Source organism: Schistocerca americana, chromosome 8, assembly GCF_021461395.2.
Source record: "Schistocerca americana isolate TAMUIC-IGC-003095 chromosome 8, iqSchAmer2.1, whole genome shotgun sequence".
Taxonomy (NCBI): domain Eukaryota; kingdom Metazoa; phylum Arthropoda; class Insecta; order Orthoptera; family Acrididae; genus Schistocerca; species Schistocerca americana.
In genome coordinates this window covers 56534535-56560566 of record NC_060126.1, presented here as the reverse complement: position 1 = coordinate 56560566, position 26032 = coordinate 56534535, and the positions used below count along the sequence as shown (strand labels likewise).

The 26032-nt window shown below is 40.2% G+C and overlaps 1 protein-coding gene across 1 annotated transcript in view; it reads left to right on the top strand.

Annotated features, from left to right (window-relative positions):
• Positions 1 to 26032, top strand: part of LOC124545526 — a 632143-nt gene that overhangs the window by 464715 nt on the left and 141396 nt on the right. Inside the window, exons 15-18 of the mRNA XM_047124474.1 lie at positions 2904 to 3106; positions 3973 to 4147; positions 8043 to 8195; positions 15876 to 16066. Of these exons, the coding sequence (XP_046980430.1) occupies positions 2904 to 3106; positions 3973 to 4147; positions 8043 to 8195; positions 15876 to 16066 (722 nt within the window). The remainder of the gene's footprint in view (positions 1 to 2903; positions 3107 to 3972; positions 4148 to 8042; positions 8196 to 15875; positions 16067 to 26032) is intronic.

Below are 26032 nucleotides of genomic sequence, written 5' to 3'. Positions count from 1 at the left end.
TGTGGCACACAGAAACATGTAATAGAAGACAGTTAACACTAGGCAAGACTGATTATCAAGCACCAAACGTAGTTTCCTGGGCAGATGCAGTTGGAGAGGTGGTAGGAAAGGAGGGATAGCACAGTAATAGATAGGCACAAGGAGTTCAGAGGTTAGAGCATGTAAAGCATAGAGAGAGGAGGAGGGAGGAAAGGAAAGGGAGGTGGAAATGAAGAGGGATGGAAGAAAGTGGGGAGAAAGAAAGGGAAAGTTCTCTCATGATTTTTTTTGGGGGGAGGGGGGGGGGGGGGGGGGGGTTGGAGGGAAGAGTTATGGGAGAAGGCAGTACACTGTCTGGATGGGGAAGGAATGCAGTGTTGCAAACAGTTGGTGTCTAACAATGAAAGCAAGCACATGTAGTGTCCTATAATGTGGCATTAGTTATGAAGATGACCGTTATTGCACGCAGTAAGGTTTCTGGTTTTAATTCAGATGCAAGCACATTATGTGTCATAATGACAGGATAATTGTACAACACATCAACAGCTGCTGCACGTGAAAACGGTCTGTAAAGTTTAAAATGGCTAGTAGTGTGAAACAGAATAAAGTGAAAATAAAGTGAATACGTATGAAAAACAGCCAAGGTGGAAAATCTTCAGTATGTCTTTTAATAGACGTACGATGTTGGAACACACATAAAGAAAATGATCAGGGAAGGATTGTTGTGGACAGATGAAAGAAGGGTAAAGTTAAGGTGAGGCAGTGGGAAATGGATTAGCAGAGGTTTAGGCAAAGGGAATTACGGGAGCACAGGATATGCTGCTGGGAGAATTCCCATATGCTTTGGTCGTGTATACTTAGTTCCCTTCTGCAGGACAAGTGCAAGAAATAGGAAGAAGGAAGGGTCAAATGGGCAAATTATAGCTATACATTTCCACCAAAATTCCTGGTTGTGAGTTGTTTACTGCTCACTGTCTTAATATTTGCTACTCAAATATCTGCAAAAGTCAACTCTGCTATGTCCAGCATAGGAAACTGGTATACACTCATGGACTTCTTACAGGATGAGAATCCTCATACAGTGGCACTTGGGGGATGAGTGTCAGTTGTGAACAGATAGTGAGCTACATATCATTTCTTTCCACTTCAGTGGGACTGATGAATTTTTTGAGTGTTGTAAAGATTCCACTGTGACTGAAAAAAATAAATAATAAGTGATTATTTTTGGTGGGCTAAGTCCACCTGAGTCTGTAAAATGCTACTGGTAAGTGATGAATTTGACGAGGCAAGTGTGCACATCTGATTTGGTTGAACCCTGGAAACTATGCACAAAATATTGTTATTTCAAAGAAATGGAATTATATTTAAAATTTGGTCTATACTTTTATTTCTCTGTCTACACTAAGAACAATACAATACACAAAGTAATTGACACTGGTACTAATTTAAACTTGTTCTTTCAGTATCACACACAACAGAAAATCAAAATAAATGGGTACTGATGTTATGTTGTTGCTCATTGTCATCAGTTTTCACGCTGTTTTGAAAGCAATTCATGCATCACAATATATGCGAGCAAATATGACATGAAATCAGCTTGCTGCTGGTCATATAAATTGTTGACAGTTGCTGTGTGGTCTGTGATGCAAGTTTGACTGCAATATTCTTAGTTGATGTACTGTTCAGTTGTGGTGATGCAGTAATAGAGCATTCAGTTTTTCAGAATTCATCACAGCTCAAAAAGAAAACAATACAAATTAACTGTGAAGTTATGGAACCAATTCATGATTTTTTGTGAACATCTGAATACAATGACTGAACTGACAGGAAAAGAAATAAATAGAAGAAAAACAAGTTTGAAGTTCATTTCATAAACTAAATAGAGTTTTCAAAACTGTAAACTTTCCCTCTCAGACACATAGGAAACTTAATCAGTCGGGGTAACCAGTTAATGCAAAAACAGTTACAAAGAAAAGAAAAGAAAAGTGGATGAGCTGTGGAGATATGAATTTTGAGAAGTTACTAGGGAAAGAAAATACTGAAAAAGGAAATAAAAATTTGCAGAGAAAAGGAGATTTGATGACAGTATGTCATAAAATGGAAAAGGCAAAAGGACTAGTATGAATAAAGAATGTGTGGATGCCAAAAGCTAAGTACATGTTGGAGAGGATTGCAATCTCTGAAGGTGAAAATTACTGGTCAAGGGAAGAAGGATCCAAATGTTTCAACTTATGAAACAAGAACCCAGATTTTTCTTGTTGTATCAGAGGCTTTACTTTGTTATGCAGTATTATTATTCAGAAATGGTGGCCTACATGGCAGCTAAGAAAGATTATGTGTATTCCAGTGTTATCACAAAATTAAAATTAAAATTCCCCAACCTGAATAAATCTCTCATTCTCTTATCTCCTGTTTCCAGTAGTCTAATGTCTGCTTTAGATAATGAAGAAGGACATATGACACCAAAAGCTTCAGGATTCAGTTTGTATGTTCTATATTTCTGCTGTTCAAGTTATTGTGACACTTGGTGAATGTGGACATTGTGATTAGTTTTATTATTGGTTGAAACTTCTATTTTAAAGTGATATTATAAAAAATACAATTTTAATATTATGTTTCCGGTTTATTAATTACAATGATATAAAGTTGCCTGTCTCTATCTATCTATCTCCCCCACTTCTTTCTCCAAACTTTTTTTCTACTTCTCAGATAAGTCATTCATATATAGTGTGATAGTTTGTTCAAAAGTCTACAGTTTGTGTCAACATTTTCTCTGTCACAGCTAACCAAAACTGTTTTTGTATCATTCACTAGACAACAACAGTAACTTAAGCATTCAAATCGCAAACAGTGATGGTTTATCATATCAAACATTTTGATTTCTTTATGCTTCAAAGTTTAAGAGATCCTTTTTTTGCTTCCAGGTTCCTCAGACTCAACTGTTTGTCTGTGGTCATTAGAGAACTTCAATTTGCTCAACTCCATAAGCTTAGCATCACCTGTCACATTCCTGGATGTGTCACTGGATTCTGTATTCCTTGTTGCTGCGTGTGAAGACAACCAACTGTACCTCCGTTCTCTTGCTACTGGAACGGAGATACACTGCCTTCGAGGACATAAGGCAGAGGTGGGTGAGTTGCAGTACTAATACAGTACTATTTATAATTAACAAGAAATTTCATGCCACTTAAGTTCCCTGTAGTATTCAAAGTCTGCTTAGAGATGATATTATGTTGCATGTTTCTAGATTTGTATTGTACCAAAAATGGCTCTGAGGACTATGCGACTTAACTTCTGAGGTTATCAGTCGCCTAGAACTTAGAACTAATTAAACATAACTAACCTAAGGACATCACACACATCCATGCCCGAGGCAGGATTCAAACCTGCGACAGTAGCGGTCGCTTGGCTCCAGACTGTAGCGCCTAGAACCGCACGGCCACTCCGGCCAGCCTGTACTGTACCATTCAGAACAGTGTCATTTTCAAGTCTTATGATATTTGAAGAAAAAAAAAAATCCCAAGCTAAAAAGAAAATGTTCAGTTTTTTTTCAAGTACATCATACAGAATTATGAATCTCTGTTGACATTATATTTTGCTTATAGAAATTGTGTAAAGATAAGAAATTACAAATGCTGCTCAGAAATCTAGAACTATATTTTTGTAGCCATGTTGATATCATCATTCTACCAAATGTTTGAATAAAATAAGTTGACAAAAATTATGTAATAAGTTAGAAGCTACAAAAGTGCTATTTACCACAAGAAACACGTAAAAATACGAAATCTTCACTATCATCTTCTTTCTTGCAGCTTTGTGTCACTATTACAATTAATTTTATCCTGATCATATAATTTTTCTTGCTATGCAACAGAAGTAAATTACAACTTTTCAGTAAAACCTTTTTTTTTAATAATCAACTCGCCCTTTTTTTCTATGGATTGTATAATTTCTGCTTTATTGCAACATTTTATTAGTCTTCTTTTTTTTCAGATTCGGTCTGTTTGCTTGGCTCAAGATAATTGCCGAGCTGTAGTAGGTGGCTCTGATGGCAAAATATATATTTTTGATATGCATAGTGGCCGTCTGAGTCGCACACTAACAAGCCATACAACAGAAGTTTCAGGAGTGAAAGTCACGGAGAAAGATGATTTCCTGATATCTTCTGGTATGGGCACTTACAAATCATCACTCTTTCATACCTCATTCCTTTACAAGAAAATTCTTAATGTATCATGTTCATACATATTTTATGTATTTGTTCATTTATGTTACCTGCAACAATGGTACTTGCATGCCATTACTTGTATCTAACAAGGGGGCCCTCTGTTATCTTTATGACTATCAGAATGACATGTCAGAATAGACACATTGAGAGGCAACATGAAGTGAACTGAACACAAGAAGACAATGAACTGTGGCTTAAGTTTAAAAGAGTAGTTGACCAAGCACTTGTTTCATATCTAGCTAGTAGACCAGTTCATTTTGAGAAAGGCTCTCCATGGTATACAGCTACTGTAAATAAACTTCTGATTAAATAGTAACTAATGAACAATAGATGCACAAAGCATAGGACTATAAATATAGAGATACTGAATATAATGTGTTTGGCTGTCAAAATGACAATGTATGAAGCTTTCAATGGCTACATGGCAGAGTTGCACACAGGCACAACTAAAAGACACATACAGATAAACTATTGGCTGCAGCCTTCATAAAAAAAAGAAAGAAAAACACACACCATAGATTCACTCAAGCAAGCACACCTCAAACCCACACGACCATGAATTTCGGCAGCTTGAACAGGAATGCCAAGCTGCCAAAGTTGGCGATCATGCATGCATGAGATGCTCTTGCTTGTGTGAATGATTGATGTGTCTTTCTCTTTCTTTTTCTGAAGGAAGCTGTGGCTGAAAGCTTATTTGTAAGTATCTTTTAATTGTGCCTCTCTGCAACTTAATATGTTGTCTTTATGGTAAGTAGCGATCTGTCTTTTCCTTCTTTGTTGATATTCTTACCTGGAGTTTCCAGTGTTTTATTATAGCAAAGTCTTATTGATAGTTGTCTCAGAAAACCAAAAGAAATTCTGGTCTTACACACAGGCTTTCAGTGGCATCAAAATTAGTGTACAGATACTCATTGGTGACAAAGCGACCAAAATTAAGGATAGCAGAGCAAAAGCAGAAAGACTGAACTCCTTTCTCAAATGTTTCTTGACAGAGGAGAAGCTAGAAGTACTACCCCAGTTTGAGTCTATTACAGCTGCAAAGATAAGTGTGTGTGCGTTTTATCAGTTATACAAAACCAGGAAGCCATGGATCCAAGAAATGACATGGATGCAGCATTTCTTGACTTTTGAGAAGCATTTGACTCACTACCTCACAAATAGCTGTTATCAAAAGTGCAGTCATATGGGGTACCTCACAAAATTTGTGAGCAGATTGATAATTTCTGGGTAGAGAAGAAGCAACAGTTTATCTTGGGCAGAAAGCAATCAACAGTAGTAGAGGTAACTGTAGGCATGTCACAGAGAAGTGTACTGGCACCCTTGCTGCTCATATTGTATGTTAATAACATTTCAGACATGCTTTGTAGTTTACAGATGATCATTGAAAAGAATCTAGTTATTTATGTTGTCTTCATTATATCTCCTAATATTTCTTATAGGATAAAGCATATCACTTTCCCTGTAAAAATTTGTGCAACATAAAGTAATTATTCAATTTCGTCTGACCAGTTCAAGGAAAAAGTGTTGTGTCCAAAATATAGTTAGTAAAAATATTCAAACTATGCCCCTATTACTTAATACTCTATGAAAGGGATAATAATTTTTTGATTAAAAATTCATGTATTATATTTTTGTGAAAGTGGATAAGTTTAGAATTACAAACCCCAAGGGCCAGAGTTCAATTCTCAGTTGTTTCTGGGCTCTTGCCGACCTCTTCATGCCCTGGTTAGCGTATCATTGGTAGGTTCACTGTAAACTCTGCTTGCATCTGGGAGTTCCTAGAATATTGATTTTGTTTAAGATCATGGGACACATCCAGCTACTTCCATGCCCACACCTTCCTAAAGAAGTTTCTCAAAATAAACTATAACAACAATAATAAACCCAACTGCTTCTGCTACTTTTTATTTAGTGATCCTTTGAGGAAGTTTAGGATCCAAAGATAGATTAATGAGTTGGAAGAGGAATAATATAAGATCATGTGGAATATAGTTGATGTACCTTTTATTTATTTATTTTATTTATCTACAAATTCCATAGATCCTGTTATGCGTATGACGCTAGGATGTAGAACGACTTGAGTAATATATGTTCACAGACCATGGTATCAATTAGTTTACAAGAGCAGAACTAGACATAAATTACATAAGACTTGCAAAAATAATAATGAACTAAAATAAAGTCGTAGGAATAATACATTATGCAAAGTTTATCACATTGCAAAAGCCTATTTGTCACAGTAAGTATATGGTTACAATTAGGAACAAAAAGAACATAAACAAACAACAGTAAATATAAATACATACAAAGACTACTTTTCTCTGTTGAAGTATTCATCAAGTGAGTAAAACGTTTTCTTGATTAAATATGTCTTTAGATTGTTTTTGAATGATGCACAGTTACTACGTAGACTTTTTATATAGCTCAGTAATAAGTTAAATATTTTGACACTGGAGTAATGCACTCCTTTCTATACCCAAGTTAAACTTTTTAGTTCAAAGTGGAGGTCAGCCTTCTTTCTTGTATTGTGATAATGGAAGCTTTCATTGGTTTCATAGTGGGCAGGATTGTCAACCAAGAAACTCATTAGGGAAAAAATATACTGGCAGGTTGTGGAAAGTATTCCAAGTTTTTTAAAGAGCGTACGGCAGGAGGTTCTCGGGGGTACTCTGCACATTATACTGACTACTTTTTTCTGCATTAGGAAGATTTTTTTAGATGAGGGTTAATTGCCCCAGAAGGTGATGCCATAACACATAATGGAGTGGAAGTATGCAAAGTATGTGGACTTTGTGACATTTATGTCTCCAAATTGTGAGATTGTCCTAATGGCAAAAATTGCTGAGGACAGCCTTTTTAGAGTCTCGAGGACATGGTGGTCCCAGTTGAGCCTACTGTCTATGTGGAGGCCTAAGAATTTGGTGCAGTGTACCCTTTCTATCTGATTATTATTATTTAAAACAGTAATCTCCTGGGGGAATTTGCAGTCAAGGCTGAAATGGATATAATTTGTTTTGCTCAGGTTTACTGTGAGCGAGTTCACTTGGAACCAGGTTAATAGTACTGTAAGTAATTTGTTGGCATCAACCTCTACATCAGTGAGCTGTTTGTTACTAATCAAAAGCTCGAGAAAGAACTGAAAGCCAAGTAAAATTAAAATTGGGGCATAAGTTTGCTACAAAAGACCGGAGCAGGGAGGAAATTTTCTCTCTCTCTCTCTCTCTCTCTCTCTCTCTCTCTCTCTGGTAATTCGTCAAAAAATAATTTTTCTTTTTTCCATGTTTGTCAGTGGCCACGTGTCTATATGTCTTGTGTCTATATGTCATTAGAGAAATTAAAGTTACCAGCCACTCCACTTCTTCACCAAACTCAATTTGATTATGTGTTAATGTAACAAAATCTCTAAAGACAAATAGCATAAAGTGTTATGTTTATTAGTTATTTGTATGACCAGCTGTATATCAGACCCAAAATTTTCTAATTAACTAAGTCCACTTGAACAATCATTGCAACCATTGAAATATTCATTTTAATTATGGCTCCAGTGTCAAATGGTAGGACATGTAGTCTTATTGGTTATTCATAGACACCACGGAGGTGTGATAATCTGTAGATGTGAACAGTTTTATGTGTAATATTTGAAATTACAGTTACTAATGAAGCATTGAAACTGATTTACTGTTAGGAATGCTTTGCTTATTGATTTCTGTTTGACTGGAATTGTGATAATTTTGCATTCCTTTCTGGAGCAAATAAATATTGTGAACTTTGCCACAAATTCAGATCTTGCCGTGACACAAATTTAACATGTACATTGGCTGTTTACTTATTCCAGGTGGTAACAGAATAACATTCTGGAGCTTCCGAAGGGATGATGCTACGGGCCATACTACCAGCATCCGTAAAACTTCTCAGCACTCCCAGCAGATGCACTCTGCAGCAATTACTTGCTTGGATATATCCCGTGATGGCACCATGGCTGTGACAGGTAGGAAGTTCTGCTGATGTGAAACAGTGCCTGGAAAACAACTAAAAATAAAATAAAATATTATTGGGTATCTCACTTTTGTCAGTACAGTTGTCATTCATTTGTGGTAAACTGACCAAAAAAAGCCCTTAGGGCATGAAATACCTCAAGTAATGGTTGTTACACAAACTAGTTACTGTAAATTGCTTTTGGACTACTAAAATTATCAGTGAAAAAATCTAAATAGAATTACATTAAAATGGAGCTATATGGACATAGAGCACACAAAATATAAGTGATACACATGCTTGTTTTTAAATCCTGGAAATAGATGAGTACCGAGCGAGGTGGCGCAGTGGTTAGACACTGGACTCGCATTCGGGAGGACGACGGTTCAATCCCACGTCCGGCCATCCTGATTTAGGTTTTCCGTGATTTCCCTAAATCGCTCCAGGCAAATGCCGGGATGGTTCCTTTCAAAGGGCACGGCCGACTTCCTTCCCCGTCCTTCCCTAATCCGATGAGACCGATGACCTCGCTGTCTGGTCTCCTTCCCTGAAACAACCAACCAAATAGATGAGTAAGAGATGGAAGAATGAATCGACAAGAAATCAAATAGAAAAGCTACTCAGAGCTTACAATCAAGGAAGAGCAAAAAAGAATTTATGTAGCATTAACGATAACTGGACTATATAATTTTAATGATATTTGTGTATGTAATTAAACAATGGGAAATCCAGGATGGAATGTAACAATATTATGAAAAGGAATGTAGACAGACAGCTTGGGTTGTCATGCCCTCATAGAATACAGCATATAGTGGAGATGCTGAGTCACAGATAGGCACAACAAAAAGCCTGTCACAAACAAATAAAGCTTTCGTCTCTTAAGGACTTTGTCAACAATAAACATAGACACACACAACACATACATGCAAATGCATCTCACACACATGACTGCAGTCTCAGGCAACTGAAACCATACTGCGAGCACAGCACCAGTGCATGATGGGAGTGACGACTGAGTAGGGGTAAGGAGTAGGTCAGGGCAGGGAGGAGAGGGATAGTAAGGTGCAGGTGGTGGACAGCAAAGTGCTACAGATTAGACGCAGGGCTGAGGAGAGGTGGGGAGGGGGAGGGGGGCATAGCAGAAATCGAGAGAAGCAAAAAGATTGAGTGTGATGGTGGAATGATGGCTGTGTAGTGCTCCATTTGGCACAGGCTGTGAAGCAGTCATTGAAATGAAGGATGTCTTGTTTGGCAGCGTGTTCAGCGACAAGGTGGTCCATTTGTTCATTGGTCACAGTTTGTTGGTGGCCATTCATGTGGACAGACAGCTTGGGTTGTCATGCCCTCATAGAATGCAGCATAGTGGCTGCAGCCAATCTTGTAGATCACATGACTGGTTTCACAGGTAGCCCTGCCTTTGATGGGAAAGGAGATGTTCATGACCAGTCTGGAGTTGGTGGTAGTGGGAGGATGTATAGAACAGATCTTGCATCTAGGGGTATTACAGTGTTATGACCCATGAGATAAGGGGTTGGTAGCAGCGATTCTGTAAGGATGGAGGAGTATAAAGTGTAGGTTCCGTGGATGGCGGAATACCACTGTGGGAGGGGTCGGAAGGATAGTGGGCAGGATATTTCACATTTTAGGGCATGATGAAAGGTAGTCGAAACCCTGGCAGAGAATGTAATTCAGTTTCTCCAGTCCTGAGTTGTACTGAGTTATGAGGGGAATGCTCCATTGGGGCCAGATGGTGGAGCTTGGGGAGGTGGTGGGAGAATGAAAGATAAGGTACAGGAGATTTGGTTCAAGTTGGGAGGATAATTACAGTCTGTGAAGGCTTCAGTGAGAGCTTCAGTATATTTCAAGAGGGACCACTTATCACAGCAGATGTGATGACCATGAGTGGCTAGACTGCATGGAAGGGACTTCTTGGTATGGAATGGGTGGCAGCTGTCGAAGTGGAGGTATTGCTGGTGGTTAGTAGGTTTGATATGGATGGAGGTAATGATGTAGCCATCTTTGAGGTGGAGGTTAGCATCTAGCAAGGTGGCTTGTTGGGTTGAGTAGGACCAGGTGAAACAAATGGGAGAGAAGTTTTTGAGGTTCTGGAGGAATGTGGATAGGGTGTGGGAGAAGTTGTTGAGGTTCTGGAGAAATGTGGATAGGGTGTCCTCACCATTGATCCAGATCACTAAGATATCATCTACGAATCTGAAACAGGTGAGGTTCGATAGTGGTAAGGCCATAAGCATTAGGAATGTTAGTGTAAAGGGAGGTGGCATCAATAGTGACAAGCAGGGCACCATTTGGTTAAGGGGCAGGAACGGTGGAGAGTTGGTGGAGGAAATGGTTGGTATCTTTTATATAGGAAAGTAGGTCCCGGGTAATAGGTTGAAGGTGTTCGTTTATGAGAGCAGACATTCTTTCAGTGGGGGCACAGTAACCGGCCACAATGGGGCGTCCTGTGTGGTTAGGTTTATGGGCTTTTGGAGGCATAAAGAAGGTAGGAGTGTTATGATTGGTAGTGGTGATTGGTAGTGGTCATCTCTCTAGAGATGACTTTGGGAGGAGGTTGTGGGATTGGCCTAAGGATTTGTGTATCGACTGGAGATCCTGCTGGATGTCTGGAATAGGGTCACTGTGGCAATGTTTGTAGGTGGAAGTATCTGACAGCTGGTGGAGTCCTTCTGCCAGCTAATCATTGCGGGTCAAAACAACAGTGGTGGAGTCTTTGTCCACAGGTAGGATTATAAGGTCAGGATCAGGTTTTAGTTGGTGGATTGTGGTTATTTCTGCAGTTGCGAGGTTAGTTTGCATGTTGAGGAGCTTAGGAAATGTTGGTGAGGCAAGGTTCGAGGTTAAGAAATTCTGGAAAGTGAACATGGGGTGATTTGGGGGCAGTGGGGGTGAATCATAGTTGGATAGAGGAATGAACTGAGTTAGGCAGGGTTCAGTGTTAATCTTTGGGTGTGTCTGATTGTTAGCATTTGTGGTGAAAATGTGTTTCCACTGTAAGGATCGGGAGAAGGAGAGAAGGTCTTTAACAAGTCCTGCGTGATTGAATTTGGGAGTTGGGCAAAAGGTGAGGCCTTTGGAAAGGATTGATATTTTCGTGAGGCTAAGGCTTCTGGAGGAAAGGTTAATGACTCTGTTACACGTCTGTTTAGGTTATGGATTCTGTGTGGTGTTGGGAGGGAGTTTTGGAGGGTGGGGTAAGTGTAGAAGGTCTGCAAGACACGGTTTGTCAGCAATGAGGGGACATGGGGGAGGTTTGGAGCTTATTGTAGAGGTTGTGGTCAGTGGTACTCCAAGGCAGGAGCAGGAAGTGAGCATAAAAACTCACAATCTTAAACCCATCTCCTAGTTCAGATTCATTGATGATATCTTTGTGATCTGGATCAATGGTGAGGACACCCTATCCACATTCCTCCGCAATCTCAACAACTTCTCCATTTGTTTCACCTGGTCCTACTCAGCCCAACAAGCCACCTTCCTAAATGCTGACCCCCACCTCAAATATGGCTACATCAGTACCTCCATCCATATCAAACCTACTAACCACCAGCAGTACCTCCACTTCGACAGCTGCCACCCATTTCATACCAAGAAGTCTCTTCCGTAAAGCCTAGCCACCCATGGTCATCGCATCTGCAGTGACAAGTGCTCCCTCTTGAAATATACTGAAGGTCTCACTGAAGCCTTCACAAACTGTAATTATCCTCCCAACCTTGTACATAAACAAATCTCCCATGCCTTATATTTCCGGTCTCCCACCACCTCCCAAATTCCCTACTTCTGGCCACAAAAGAGCAGTCCCCTTGTAGCTCAATACCACCCAGGACTGGAGCAACTGAATAACATTCTCTGCAAGGGTTTTGACTACCTTTCATCATGCCCTGAAATGAGAAATATCCTGCCCACTATCCTTCCGATCCCTCCCACAGTGGTTGTCCACCAAACCTACACAATATACTTGTCCATCCTTACACAACTCCGGCTCCCAATCCCTTACCTCTTGGCTCATACCACTGTAATAGCCCTAGATGCAATCAATATCTGTTCCATACATCCTTCCACCACCACCACCACCACCACCACCGCCACCACCAACTCCAGTCCTGTCATGAACATCACCTATCCCATCAAAGGCAGACTAGTGTGAAACCAGTCTCTGTGTGTGTGTGTGTGTGTGTGTGTGTGTGTGTGTGTGTGTGTGTGTGTGTGTGTGTGTGTATGTGTTCATAATATTGTTTATATAATTACTTATTTATTTATTGCTCATTTAGCTTGACCAATAAATAAATACATAAATATCTATCATTAAAATTATATAGTCCAGTTATCATTAATGCTACCTGATTTCTGTTTTGCTCTTCCTTAACTGTAACCTCTGAATAGGTTTTCAGTATGTTTTCTTATTGATTCATTTTTCCAGCCCAAACACAAGCAAGTGTATCACTTATATTTTGCATGCTGTATGTCTGTAGAGTTTCAAGTATGAATATTTATCAAATAATCACAGTTATTTATGTGTTGTAAAGCACTGAGTTATTTTAATGGGGATATCATATCTCATGGTGCAAAAAGGAGTCTGCAAACCCAGTAACCAGATACCCACATAATTTATGGGATGTTATATATGCTGCATATATTTTAATTGATTATTTTTTAATCATACTTGCAATTCTTGTTTAGACACCCCTCTAAGTCTCTAAATATACTCTTATTGCAGAGTATGGTCTCATGATGGTCTAAAACAGATTGAATCTGGTCATCATTTTCAAATGAATGTGCTTGTATGACCAAGACTACTTTTTAATTTTATTAATTTTTTAACTGATTGTTGAATATTTTAAATTTACTACTATCTGTCTGTGGCCAATGCTATGATAGCATGTAAAACACTGCTTAGAAGCATATTCAGTATTGTAATTCTACTGCATGCTTAGTTCCTGTATGATCGTACATGAAAATACAATTTTTTTAATGTATGGCTTTCAGGTATGCCATCAGAGCACTGTGCAAGTCCCTCTGTGTTTTTTGACACTTTTTCGGGTGGAAGATAGTTACTGCCATTGTCAGCATTCTAAAAGAGTTGTTATACTGCATAAAGCACATTTAATGTTGTCTGTGAAGAATTACTTATCTTGACAAAATACTGCCAGAGTATGGCAACAAGATCATTTCTGTGGATACCTCTGTCTCTCCTTGATGCTCCCTTTGACACACTCACTTTGCTTTAAATGTGTCATGAATCTCAATTTTAAATTACTCATTCTGCAAGAAAACTGTCCTGAGTCAAAGTCTGCTGGTGAGTTGTCATAATATGAAACAATACTCTCTCTGTGGGCCATTATTCCAATAGGCCGCTGCTCTAATCAGGATGTTGATATCTTATAATTTGTAAATACAAATCAGAGTGGCTTTTCACTGAATTGAAATATTTGGGAAGAGCAGTATTTTCCCCACTAACTTCACTTTAAACTGAATATTTGCAGGGAGCAAATTTAGTTGCTGAAGAGGAAGATACAATATTTTCATGAGAACACCATGAAAGTGTTGTCTAGAAACAAGTATGCTGTAAAATTGCTAATGTGGATGCATTTTCTTTGAATTCTAACACGGAAAGATGAGCATCAGAGAAGGCTGTTGGCATAAGCTCTTAACTTTCCTTGACAAAACTAAACTGTTCTTGAGGTGAGACAAGTTCTTGTTCAATATGAGTCATTAAGTAACCAGCGATATCCAAAATCATCAAGTAATTAGAACATTGAGTCTATATTTGACATGTGATAGGACTGCAGAAGTGTTAAATTTGTGTGTAGGTAGGACAACAACTCCCTTACTTTTCCTTCAAAGTACAAACTGCTTTCCTCTATGTTGAAGACATACCCAAACTGTAGAAATGTCACAATCTAGCTAGTTTACTGATGATATTTTGGAGTGAGGTTTCCTGGGTATAGACACAATGTTAAGGTACTTGATAAGCACACTTTTGCAATCATGAAGCATTACAGAGTTTAAAAAGACCTTTCCGCATCCATATTTGGTAGAACAATTACACAGGTCAGTAACTGGAGGAGAAGACCTATTGAAACTCCTCCATACTAATTTTGTTGCTTCCATAGGGTTGGGAGAGATGGAATCATTGGGTGATAAATACCTGTATTGGCTGGCTCTGAGCACTATGGGACTTAACATCTGCGGTCATCAGTCCCAATACCTTTATTATGAAGAGTTACTGTTCATCCCATTTTTCTATTAGTTCAATGACTAATCAACTGTGTTATCATATTTCCTGAATCATGATTGATTTCAAAGCAAAAACAGTTTCATCCTCAGGCACATTGTGTGGTAGTTGATGTATCAAGCAGTCATGCTATGTGCCTGAAGATTTTAAATTGGTCACAGTTATGGACAAACAATAATACAACTGTAAATAGTCTACACGTGTTTTCTCCCAGATCATGTCCTGCATATCCCACAATATTTCCTTGGAGCAACTTTCCAACATCTTCAGGTGGTTCAACCTTGCCACCACTATGATTGAACTACCTGAAGATGTCGGACAGTTGCTCCGAGGAAATGTGGAATCTGCACAACGTGATCCGGCGGCAAACACTTGAAGACTATTTGCAACATATTCACCAGGAAAGCTTGAAGAGTCACAATAATACAACTGATTGGACATTAAAATAATAATAAAAGGGAATAAATTGCTTTTATTCTCTATAGTAAGGCATCCATTCTACGTTAAGTTATATTTTTATGAACAGCCTGTAAAAGTAATCTTATGTTGCCTGCTGTATTGTTAAGATTCAGTCAGGCAAATAGCCTTCCATGAACACAATAACACTTTTATTTGCAAAGTTACTTTGATATCCTACATGTTGATGGATCTACTCCACTTTCAGAAAATGCCATTGGGATGGTTCTCTTTACTTATGAAGGTAAAAACTTCATTAAATTTAAATACGGTTTTTCTACAGAGAAGCTTTTGAAGAAGTCAAGCCAACAGGCCAGTAACTAGTTACTGTGTAGAAATTTCAAAGTCTGAGTAGTGAGACAGGTCTTGTAATAGACTTCATTTGATGACTATTTGAATTTTTGAAGTTGGATAATTTTGGATAATACTGTTTTGCACTTCAGCATTTTAAGAAATTCCAAAGGCACCTCATGTTGGTTAATTTTCTCAGGAGCCCTGGCAAACCAAAAGTACTACTTCTTCTTTCTGCACCTCCCCTCCCCTCCAACCTGCACCCCCCCCCCCCTCTCCCCCCCCCCCCCCCCCTCTTTTCTTCTCCAGTCCACCACCTCAACCTCCCACCTCCCCAGAACATCACAATTAGTGCTGCATGACGGACAAAATACGTTCTGTTCTATAGTACTACACTGTTTGACTCCATTTCATTTGACTTTAATATATCTTGCATTAAGCCATATAAAGTTTCATCTATTGTATGCTAAATCTAGTAGCTGTAAGTAATTTTTATATACCTGGAAGTGCATAGTATGGGTTAAATTGTGTACTGTGAACCAGTTATGAGCCTATATCATTATTCTCACAGCTGTATCTCATATGTGTATTGCTTGGTCTCTTCATCAGTATACCCATTCATCAACAAATTGTTAAGTTAACTTTGTAATAATATCTTCTCACCCTTTAACTAAAAAATATTACTTATATTTCCAGGTGGTGTGGACAGTTTGGTGAACATCTGGCAGCTCAATACTCATGAACTCCATTCAACCTTAGAAGGACACTTTGCTTCTGTTACTTGTGTTGCATTTTCTCCAAATGGACTGTTTGCTGTATCTGGATCAGAAGATAAGACTGCTAGAGTGTGGGGGCTTACTTTAGGCTTAGTCGTCTCTGTATTTAAGGTAGATAATTATCATTGTATTTCAAAAGTTCTGTTATATATTTCGGGATACTTACTAGTTACATCAATCCATAAAATTTTTCTGTTCTTTTTACAAGTGAAGCACTTTCATATAGCTGCTAAATTATTTCTCATTAACAATTCCTTTTATACCACAGGGGAATTCCTGGTTTGTAACAAGGTCATGACATTAAAAAGTAGTCCCGCATTGTATTTTATGTTGCAATGGCTGTTACAGTTTATTATGCTCGTGACATTGTGAATATTTAAGTACCATTCAATCTAACAAACGTGAGAGCGCTTTTACCACTGGCATAATTTTATGCAGAAACGAGTATAATTTAGCAGGAGCAGGCATTGCCTTCTACTTTCATCAGGTATAATTGATAGTTCTAGTAATGTTATTGAAAACAGTTTAGTATCTCCGCCAGTAGACATACATAAGGATGCAAATGAGCTGGCATTTGTCATGCACCAGAGTAGTGTGGAAAGCTATCACGGGTAGTATGTAAGTTTTGTATGGGCATAACTGTTGACACTGATATTTACTTGCCAGTGGTGATAGGCCAAGCCAGTCAGTTCTTATGAAGAGGTCAACTAAACAGACCTGATCTTTTGCACTGCATTGTGTTCTCAGTTCTACATGCTAGTTTTTTTGGTTATTTGTGACAGTTGTATGTTCTACTTTTCTCTGTGCCAGTCTTTATGTAGTGTCCTGTCTTGGTGATCCCCTGTAGATTGAGTCACACATAAAGTTTACTTTTTTTCCTTCTGTGGGCCAGCTCCTCAGCTTCTGGCCAGAGTACTGACATTTGTGTCCACCCCAGTAGCTGAGTGGTCAGCGCAACAGAATGTCAATCCTAAGGGCCCGGGTTTGATTCCCGGCTGGGTTGGGGATTTTCTCAGCTCAGAGACTAGGTGTTGTGTTGTCCTAATCATCATCATTTCATCCCCATCGACGTGCAATTCGCTGAAGTGGCATCAAATTGAAAGGCTTGCACCCAGCAAACAGTCTACCTGACGGGAGGCTCTAGTCACATGACCAAAAAAATTGGCATTTTTGCTGGCAAGGAGAGTTTTGCAGTGTCATCACATCTGTAATGACAGGGACGTCCTTATGCTTATGATGCCCTTATTTATTTATTTATTGTAGTGCTAATTCATGGCCACCATGGTGCCAGTATTTATGCAATGCTGTCAGGAACAGTTGTGCCTCCAGAAACAAAAACAACAACAACAGCTGCAACTAGAACATCATCAACTGCAGCAGGTGCTGCTCAAACAGAATGCAAAATGATCTGCTCTCATGCTGTACTGGTAGCAGACCAGGCACCCACAGAAAAGTCTTCTCCCCACAGTCTTGTTTCCAAGTTTCAATGAGTCTATTGAAAGGTGTCAGAATTACCTAAATGATTCTTGCTACACTACCAGTTAAGACATATTGTCAAACAAACTGATAAGACTGTCTTGTTATTGTGTAGCAGAACAATGTTGTGCAAAAAGGTGCAAAATTTGAAACTCTCTACTGAGCCCTCGAAACTGATCTCTGAGGTACTCTGACAGTTGTTCAAACAATATTTTGTGCATCAAACCCATGTGGTGGTGGCACAGTTGCAGTGTAACCAGCACCACAAGTGCCCCGGGCAGTTGTACATAGCTTGCATTGCTGACCTACAAGTACTCTTGTGCAATTACCTGTTTGAGTACCCCCAATGTATTACCTCATATTCAAACTCGCTGATTAAGCATGTGATACTCCTATTACCACTCAAGCCTGAAGTACAAACTAGGGAATTGGTCTTCTTAAAACCTGCTTGCTCATCTTGCTAAATAACATGAATGTACAGCAACAGTGAAGGATGTACTTTCTCACTACTAGCAGGTGGCAAAGTTAGATACATTTGTTAAACTGTCTCGGGTGCCCCATGGAGTTGCCTTCTGCTGAGCCACCATGTGTTTATGATTTGAGTGTAGTGACATCAGGGCACTGCCAGACTTTACTGACATCAACCTTGACAGTTACAAGTGTGTTGAAGAGTTGTGATTTCTGATTGTGATGTTTTTCGGGTCCTCCATGTTGTTCTGCTCCTGCATCTGTTTCCGATGAATGGGCAGATTGGTAAACCTGCCACAACTGTCATTTGGTGCATATCACAAAGGAAAGCCCACGCATAAATGCTACATGTTGAGTATGCCATGAAGTAGGCCATACGGCACTGGACTGTGACAGTTGGCGAGTTGCAGGGAAGTCATTGTAGCACCCAGTGTTTTCACTGGACGTGTAGGCTGTCTCTGACGTCCTGCAAGCCTTGCTAATGTTAGTTATGGATAGGTAACCATTTGAGTTTCAGGTGAACAAGGGGGCGAGGGGGGAGGGGGGCAACAATCAGCCTAATTAACCTAAAAATGCACTCATTTCTGGGTAGCCTGTATTGCAACACCTGCTACAGCATGTAGTATCCTATAGCAAATGATTCAGCATGTTATTAAAATGTGGAACAGAAACTTACATTGACAAACTGCCTATTGGCTTCTGTCTCGGGTTCTTCGGCCGACGTTCATCTAATGATTTTTCTGACGTTTCGCCAGCACGAGTGGCTGGCATTGTCAAAGCCGGCAATGGAGGGTGAAGCTTTGACAATGCCAGCCACTCGTGCTGGCGAAACGTCAGAAAAATCATTAGATGAACGTCGGCCGAAGAACCCGAGACAGAAGCCAATAGGCAGCTTGTCAACAAGTGGCCACGAAAGCCTTAACAATTTTGTAGAAACTTACATTGTTAACAATCAGTTCACCATTGGAACAAAATATTTTTGAATTAGATGCTTTTTCAGTGTTTGGATTCCAGATTATCAAAAAAGTCCATGTAGTATCCCAATCAGTCCCTAACAAGATTTTGGCTCTTTACTATGGTTGTACAACCTACTGTTTGAGAATACTTGGTTTGGGCAGCAAATTTCAAGGCATATCTCTTCTTTCAGCTATCAGCAATACGTAAATTTTATCACCCTGAACCATTCTCATCATTATGTGTGCCAACGTAAAGGCCATGTTGCAGTGTTGCCAGGAACTTGGCATTATTTCTCCTATTTCATCTGGTCTATGAGTCACCTCTGGTTGAAACTGAGAAGCCAGATGTCACCATGCACATATGTAGTGATTTTAAACAGACAATTAATGTGCATTGTGTCATGGACTCAAATCCCATACAGAATAATTTTTGGCAAAGTTGTCAAGGGGCCAGTATTTTTCACTCTTTGACTTCTACATCTACGTCTACATCCATACTCCACAAGCCACCTGTCGGTGTGTGGCAGAGGGCACCTTGAGTACCTCTCTTGGTTCTCCCTTCTATTCCATTCTCATATTGAGACTAATGAGGAGGTACTGAATAGGATTGGGGAGAAGGGGAGTTTGTGGCACAACTTGACCAGAAGAAGGGATCAGTTGGTAGGACATGTTCTGAGGCATCAAGGGATCACCAATTTAGTATTGGAGGGCAGCGTGGAGGATAAAAATCGTAGGGGGAGACCAAGAGATGAATACACTAAGCAGATTCAGAAGGATGTAGGTTGCAGTAGGTACTGGGAGATGAAGAAGCTTGCACAGGATAGAGTAGCATGGAGAGCTGCATCAAACCAGTCTCAGGACTGAAGACCACAACAACAACAACATTGTTTGTGGAAAGAAAGATTGTCGGTATGCCTCTGTGTGGGCTCTAATCTCTCTGATTTTATCCTCGTGGTCTCTTGGTGAGATATATGTAGGAGGGACCAATATACTGTTTGACTCATTAGTGAAGGTAGGTTCTCAAAACTTCAACAAAAGCCTTACTGAGCTACTGAGCGTCCCTCTCACAGAGTCTTCCACTGGAATTTATCTATCATCTCCGTAACGCTTTTGCAATTGCTAAATGATCCTGTAATGAAGCACGCTGCTCTCCATTGGATCTTCTGTCTCTCTTCTATCAACCCTATCTGGTATGGATCCCAAACCATTGAGCAGTATTCAAAGCAGTGGGCAAACAAGTGTACTGTAACCTACTTCCTTTGTTTTCGGATTGCATTTCCTTAGGATTCTTCCAATGAATCTCAGTCTGGTATCTGCTTTACCAACGATTAATTTTATATGGTCATTCCATTTTAAATTACTTCCAATGCCTACTCCCAGATAATTTATGGAATTAACTTCTTCCAGTTGTCGACCTGCTATATTGAAGTTGTAGTGTTGGCAGAAGAGCCAACACTGTTTTTCTAGAGGAGGCCGAAATGCACGCGTTTAATTACACGCTGACTGGCGTGAGGTCTGGAACAGGACAATATCTTGAGAATTGTAAATAAAGTACGTAGATGATGTAATACTTAACTTTAATCCACAATTGTAGAACATCTCTCGTTACGGTACATGCTTCATAATATTAATTATCAATTGAATACGGCGCCTTGCTAGGTCGTAGCAAATGTAGCTGAAGGCTATGCTAACTATCGTCTCGGCAAATGAGAGCGTAGTTGTCAGTGAACCTTTCCTTGCAAAGTCGGCTGTACAACTGGGGCGAGTGCCAGGACGTCTCTCTAGACCTGCCGTGTGGTGGCGCTCGGTCTGCCATCACTGACAGTGGCGACATGCGGGTCCGATGTATACTAATGGACCGCGGCCGATTTAAAGGCTACCACCTAGCAAGTGTGGTGTCTGGCGGTGACACCACAGTAGTTAAACGATAAAGGATCTTTCTTTCTATATATTCGCAGCACATTACACTTGTCTACATTGAGATTCAATTGACATTCCCTGATTCATGCATCTATTTGTTGCAGATCCTCCTGCATTTCAGTACAATTTTCCATTGTTACAACATCTTGATGTACTACAGCATCATCTGCAAAAAGTATCAGTGAACTTCCGAAGTTATCCACAAGGTAATTTACATATACTGTGAATAGCAATGGTCCTAGGACACCCCTGCGGCACACCTGAAATCACTCTTACTTCGGAAGACTTCTCTCCACTGAGAATGACATGCTGCATTCTGTTAGCTAGGAACTCTTCAAGCCAATCACACAATTGGTCTGATAGTCCATATGCTCTTACTTTGTTCATTAAACGACTGTGGGGAACTGTATCAAATGCCTTGCAGAAGTCAAGAAACACGGAATCTACCTGGGAACCCATGTCTATGGCCCTCTGAGTCTCGTGGATGTATAGCGCGAGCTGGGTTTCACACGATCGTCTTTTTCGAAACCCATACTGATTCTTACAGAGCAGATTTCTAGTCTCCAGAAAAGTCATTATACTCGAACATGATATGTGTTCCAAAATTCTACAACTGATCAATGTTAGAGATATAGGTCTATAGTTCTGCACATCTGTTCGACATCCGTTCTTTAAAATGGGGATGACCTGTGCCCTTTTCCAATCTTTTGGAACATTATGCTCTTCTAGAGACCTATGGTACACCGTTGTAAGAAGGAGGGCAAGTTCCTTCGTGTACTCTGTGTAAAACTGAACTGGTAGCCCATTAGGTCCACCAGCCTTTCCTCTTTTGAGCAATTTTAATTGTTTTTCAATCCCTCTGTCATCTATTTCGATATCTACCATTTTGTCATCTGTGCGACAATCTAGAGAAGGAACTACAGTGCAGTCCTCCTCTGTGAAACAACTTTGGAAAAAGACATTTAGTATTTAGGCCTTTAGTCTGTCATTCTCTATTTCAGTACCATTTTGGTCACAGAGCGTCTGGAGATTCTGTTTTGATCCGCCTACCGCTTTGACGTAAGCATTTTCTGCCAAGTCAGTACATAGAACTTTACTTTTGAATTCGTTGAGTGCCTGTCACACAGCCCTCCTCACACTACATTTCGCTTTTTGTAATTTCTGAGTCTCCCAGGCTTTGGCTATGTTTATGTTTTCTGTGAAGTTCCCTTTGCTTCTATAGCAGTTTTATAACTCGGTTGTTGTACCACGGTGGCTCTTTTCCACCTCTTATGAACTTGCTTGGCACATACTCATCTAATACATATTGTACGATGGTTCTGAACTTTGTCCACTGATGCTCAACACTATCTGTACTTGAGATAAAACTTTTGTGTTGAGCCGTCAAGTACTCTGAAATCTGCTTTTTGTCACTTTTGCTAAATAGAAAAATCTTCCTACCTTTTTTAATATTTCTATTTATGGCTAAAATCACCGATGCTGTAACCGCTTTATGATCACTGATTCCCTGTTCTGCGTTAACTGTTTCAAATAGTTTGGGTCTGTTTGTCACCAGAAGGTCTAATATGTTATCGCCATGAGTTGGTTCTCTGTTTAACTGCTCAAGGTAGTTTTTAGATAATGCACTTTAAAAAATTTCACTGGATTCTTTGTCCCTGCCACCCATTATAAACATTTGAGTCTCCCAGTCTATATCTGGTAAATTAAAATCTCCACCCAAAACTATAACACGGTCGGGAAAGCTACTCAAAATATTTTCCAAATTTTCCTTCAGGTGTTCTGCCACAACAGCTGCTGAGCCAGGGGGCCTACAGAGACATTCAATTACCATGTTTTAGCCTGCTTTAACCATGATCTACACCCAAATTATTTCACATTTCAGATCTCTGTCAATTTCCTTCAATACCATTGCACTTTTTATCGCTATAAACATGCCTCCCCCTTCACTGTGCAGCCTGTCTCTGCAGTATACATTCCAATCTGAGTTTAGAATTTCATTACTGTTTACCTCTGGTTTCAGCCAACTTTCCACCCCTAGTATTATGTGGACACTTTGACCGTTTATTAATGAGAGCAGTTCTGGGACCTTTCTATTTACACTCCTGCAGTTAACTATTACCACATTAATATTGTCATTCCCTGTTGCGTTTTGCCTACTGCTAACTTGTCACGTCTCAGGAGGCATCCTGTTGGGCCTAGGGAGGGAATTCTCTAACCTAAAAAACCCACATGTGCACTCCACACATACTCCGCTACCCTTGTAGTCGGTTCCTGCATGTAGTGCACACCTGACCTGTTCAGGGGGACCCTACATTTCTCCACCCAATAGCGGAGGTCGAGAAATTTTCACCCAAAATCTCTGAAAACTTGTGTGATGCATACCTGCAGTTGCCATTGGATGCTGCTTCTCAGGGTTTCTTAGTGCTCAACATTTCTTTTGGTCTTTATCATTTTAATTGCATGCCCTTTGGAATTCCCCTCAGGGTCACAGGCTCTATATGCGAGGAGCATTTATGCAATTTTCAGGCAGTTTTCTGACACCTTCTGGAGAAAGGCCTTCCTTGCAAAAAGAAAAAAATATAGTTTGCATTTTTTGGTCATGTGCTTAGCAAAGGTGGCTCCTCCCTATGGATGAGCATGTCTAAACCATTGTCAGGTTCCTGGTACCCAATAACGTGAAGGATCTGCAATCCTTTTTGGGCAAGAATTCTTATTATGCTAAGTTCATTCCCCAGGCCACACACACCTGCCATTGGTGCAGCTGGCTACATCAGAAGGACATTAAATTCGCATGGTCTGCAGATTGTCAGTGGGCTTTTAAGGCTGTCAAAAAGTGTTGTTGCTCAGTTCACTGTTTGTCATCTTTTATGCCAGGTAAACTGTTAACCCTGGCCGGTGATGTGTCCCAGTATAATGTTGGTGTAGTTCTCTATCATCAGAACACAGATAGCACTGAGCACGTCATCACTTAAATACTAGAAAGGCTTTTTGGGGTGCAATGTAACTATTGACAGGTGGAAAGGAAGCACTGGCTATCATTTTCGTCACTGAAAAATTTCATCTTTTGTATCGAGCAAAGTTGATACCTATCACCAACTACAAGTTAATTATTTCATTATTTGGCCCTCTTTATACATTGATTAGCCATGACACTGAGACCAGCTACCTAATACCTGGTATGTCCACGGCACAGGTAACAGTGGTGACACATTATGGCATGGAAGCAGTGAGGCTTTGGTAGGTTGCTGGAGGGAGCTGGCACCACATCTGCACACACACAAGTCACCTAATTCCCATAAATTCTGGGGAGGGGGCAATGACATCCACGATGTATTCAACTGTGTTCAGATCTTGGAAATTGAAGGTGGGGGCTTGGGGGGGGGGGGGGGGGGGGGGGGAAGCACATTAATTTCAACTCGCCGCTGTGTTCCTGAAACCCCATCGCACTTCTGGCCTTGTGACATGGTGCATTATCTTCTTGAAGAATGTCGCTGCTGTCGGGAAACATGATCACCATGAAGGGGTATATGTGGTCTGCAACCTGTGTACAATACCCCATGTACCTTGCATGAGCTTCATTGGACCCATGGATGCCAACATGAATGTTCTCCAGATCATAATGAAGCCATCACCACGTACCGGTGTCAAGGAGCTATTCCCTGGAAGACAATGGATTTGGCACGATGAAGAAGCATATCGTCAGGAGTGTTTGGTGCACTGTGTATTCAGACACATTTGTACTCTGCCCAGCATTAAAGTCTAGTGTTAGTTCTGTAACAATTCCCCTCCTGTCTCTTTTACCATTATGCCCAGCCTATGACATCTGACTTCTGTAGCGTGGGTTGGCCGCCCTACCCCACAATGTCTGGATGTGTGTTCACCTTTGTTTCTCCATGTGTTGAAGACTCTCACCACAGCACTCATTGAACACCAGACAAGTCGTGCCATTTCTACAGCACTTGTGGCAAGCCTGTGGCCCATCACAATCTGCCCTCAGTCAAACTCAGGAAGATCCCGTGCTTTCCCCATTCTACACATGAACAGAATGTTCACTGATGCTACAGGCACCATGCATGTGTCTGACTAACAGTCATTCCTCACCAGATGACGCTGCTATCACCTGGACAGATTTATGTTGATATGTTCTATAGACCACCTGCATCAGCAACCGTAGTAGTTGAGCGCCTCAGAGAGAACCTGCAGAACGTCGTGAAGAAGTTTCGTGATCATACTATTGTAATAGGGGGAGACTTCAATCTACCAGGTATAGAATGGGATAGTCACACAATCAGAACTGGAGCCAGGGACAGAGACTCTTGTGACATTATCCTGACTGCCTTGTCCGAGAATTACTTTGAGCAGATAGTTAGAGAACCAACTCGTGAAGCTAACGTTTTAGACCTCATAGCAACAAATAGACCGGAACTTTTCGACTCCGTGAATGTAGAAGAGGGTATCAGTGATCATAAGTCAGTGGTTGCATCAATGACTACAAGTGTAATAAGAAATGCCAAGAAAGGAAGGAAAATATATTTGCTTAACAAGAGTGATAGGGCACAAATCGCAGAATATCTGAGTGACCACCATCAAACGTTCATTTGTGAGGAAGAGGATGTGGAACAAAAATGGAAAAAATTCAGGAACATCGTCCAGTACGCCTTAGATAAGTTCGTACCGACTAAGGTCCAAAGCGAGGGGAAAGATCCACCGTGGTATAACAATCATGTACGAAAGGTACTACGGAAACAAAGAAAGCTTCATCATAGGTTTAAGAGTAGTCGAATCATAGCTGATAAGGAAAAGCTGAACGAAGCGAAAAAGAGCGTAAAGAGAGCAATGAGAGAAGCATTCAACGAATTCGAACATAAAACATTGGCAAACAATCTAAACAAGAACCCTAAAAAGTTTTGGTCATATGTAAAATCGGTAAGCGGATCTAAATCCCCTATTCAGTCACTCGTTGACCACGATGGCACCGAAACAGAGGACGACCGAAGAAAGGCAGAAATACTGAATTCAGTGTTCCGAAACTGTTTCACTGCGGAAAATCGTAACACGGTCCCTGACTTTAGCCATCGCACGGACGCCAAAATGGAAAATATTGAAATAAACGATATCGGAATTGAAAAACAACTGCTATCACTTAGTAGCGGAAAAGCATCCGGACCAGACGAGATACCCTTAAGATTCTACAGTGATTATGCTAAAGAACTTGCCCCCTTTCTATCAGCAATTTATCGTAGATCGCTGGAAGAAC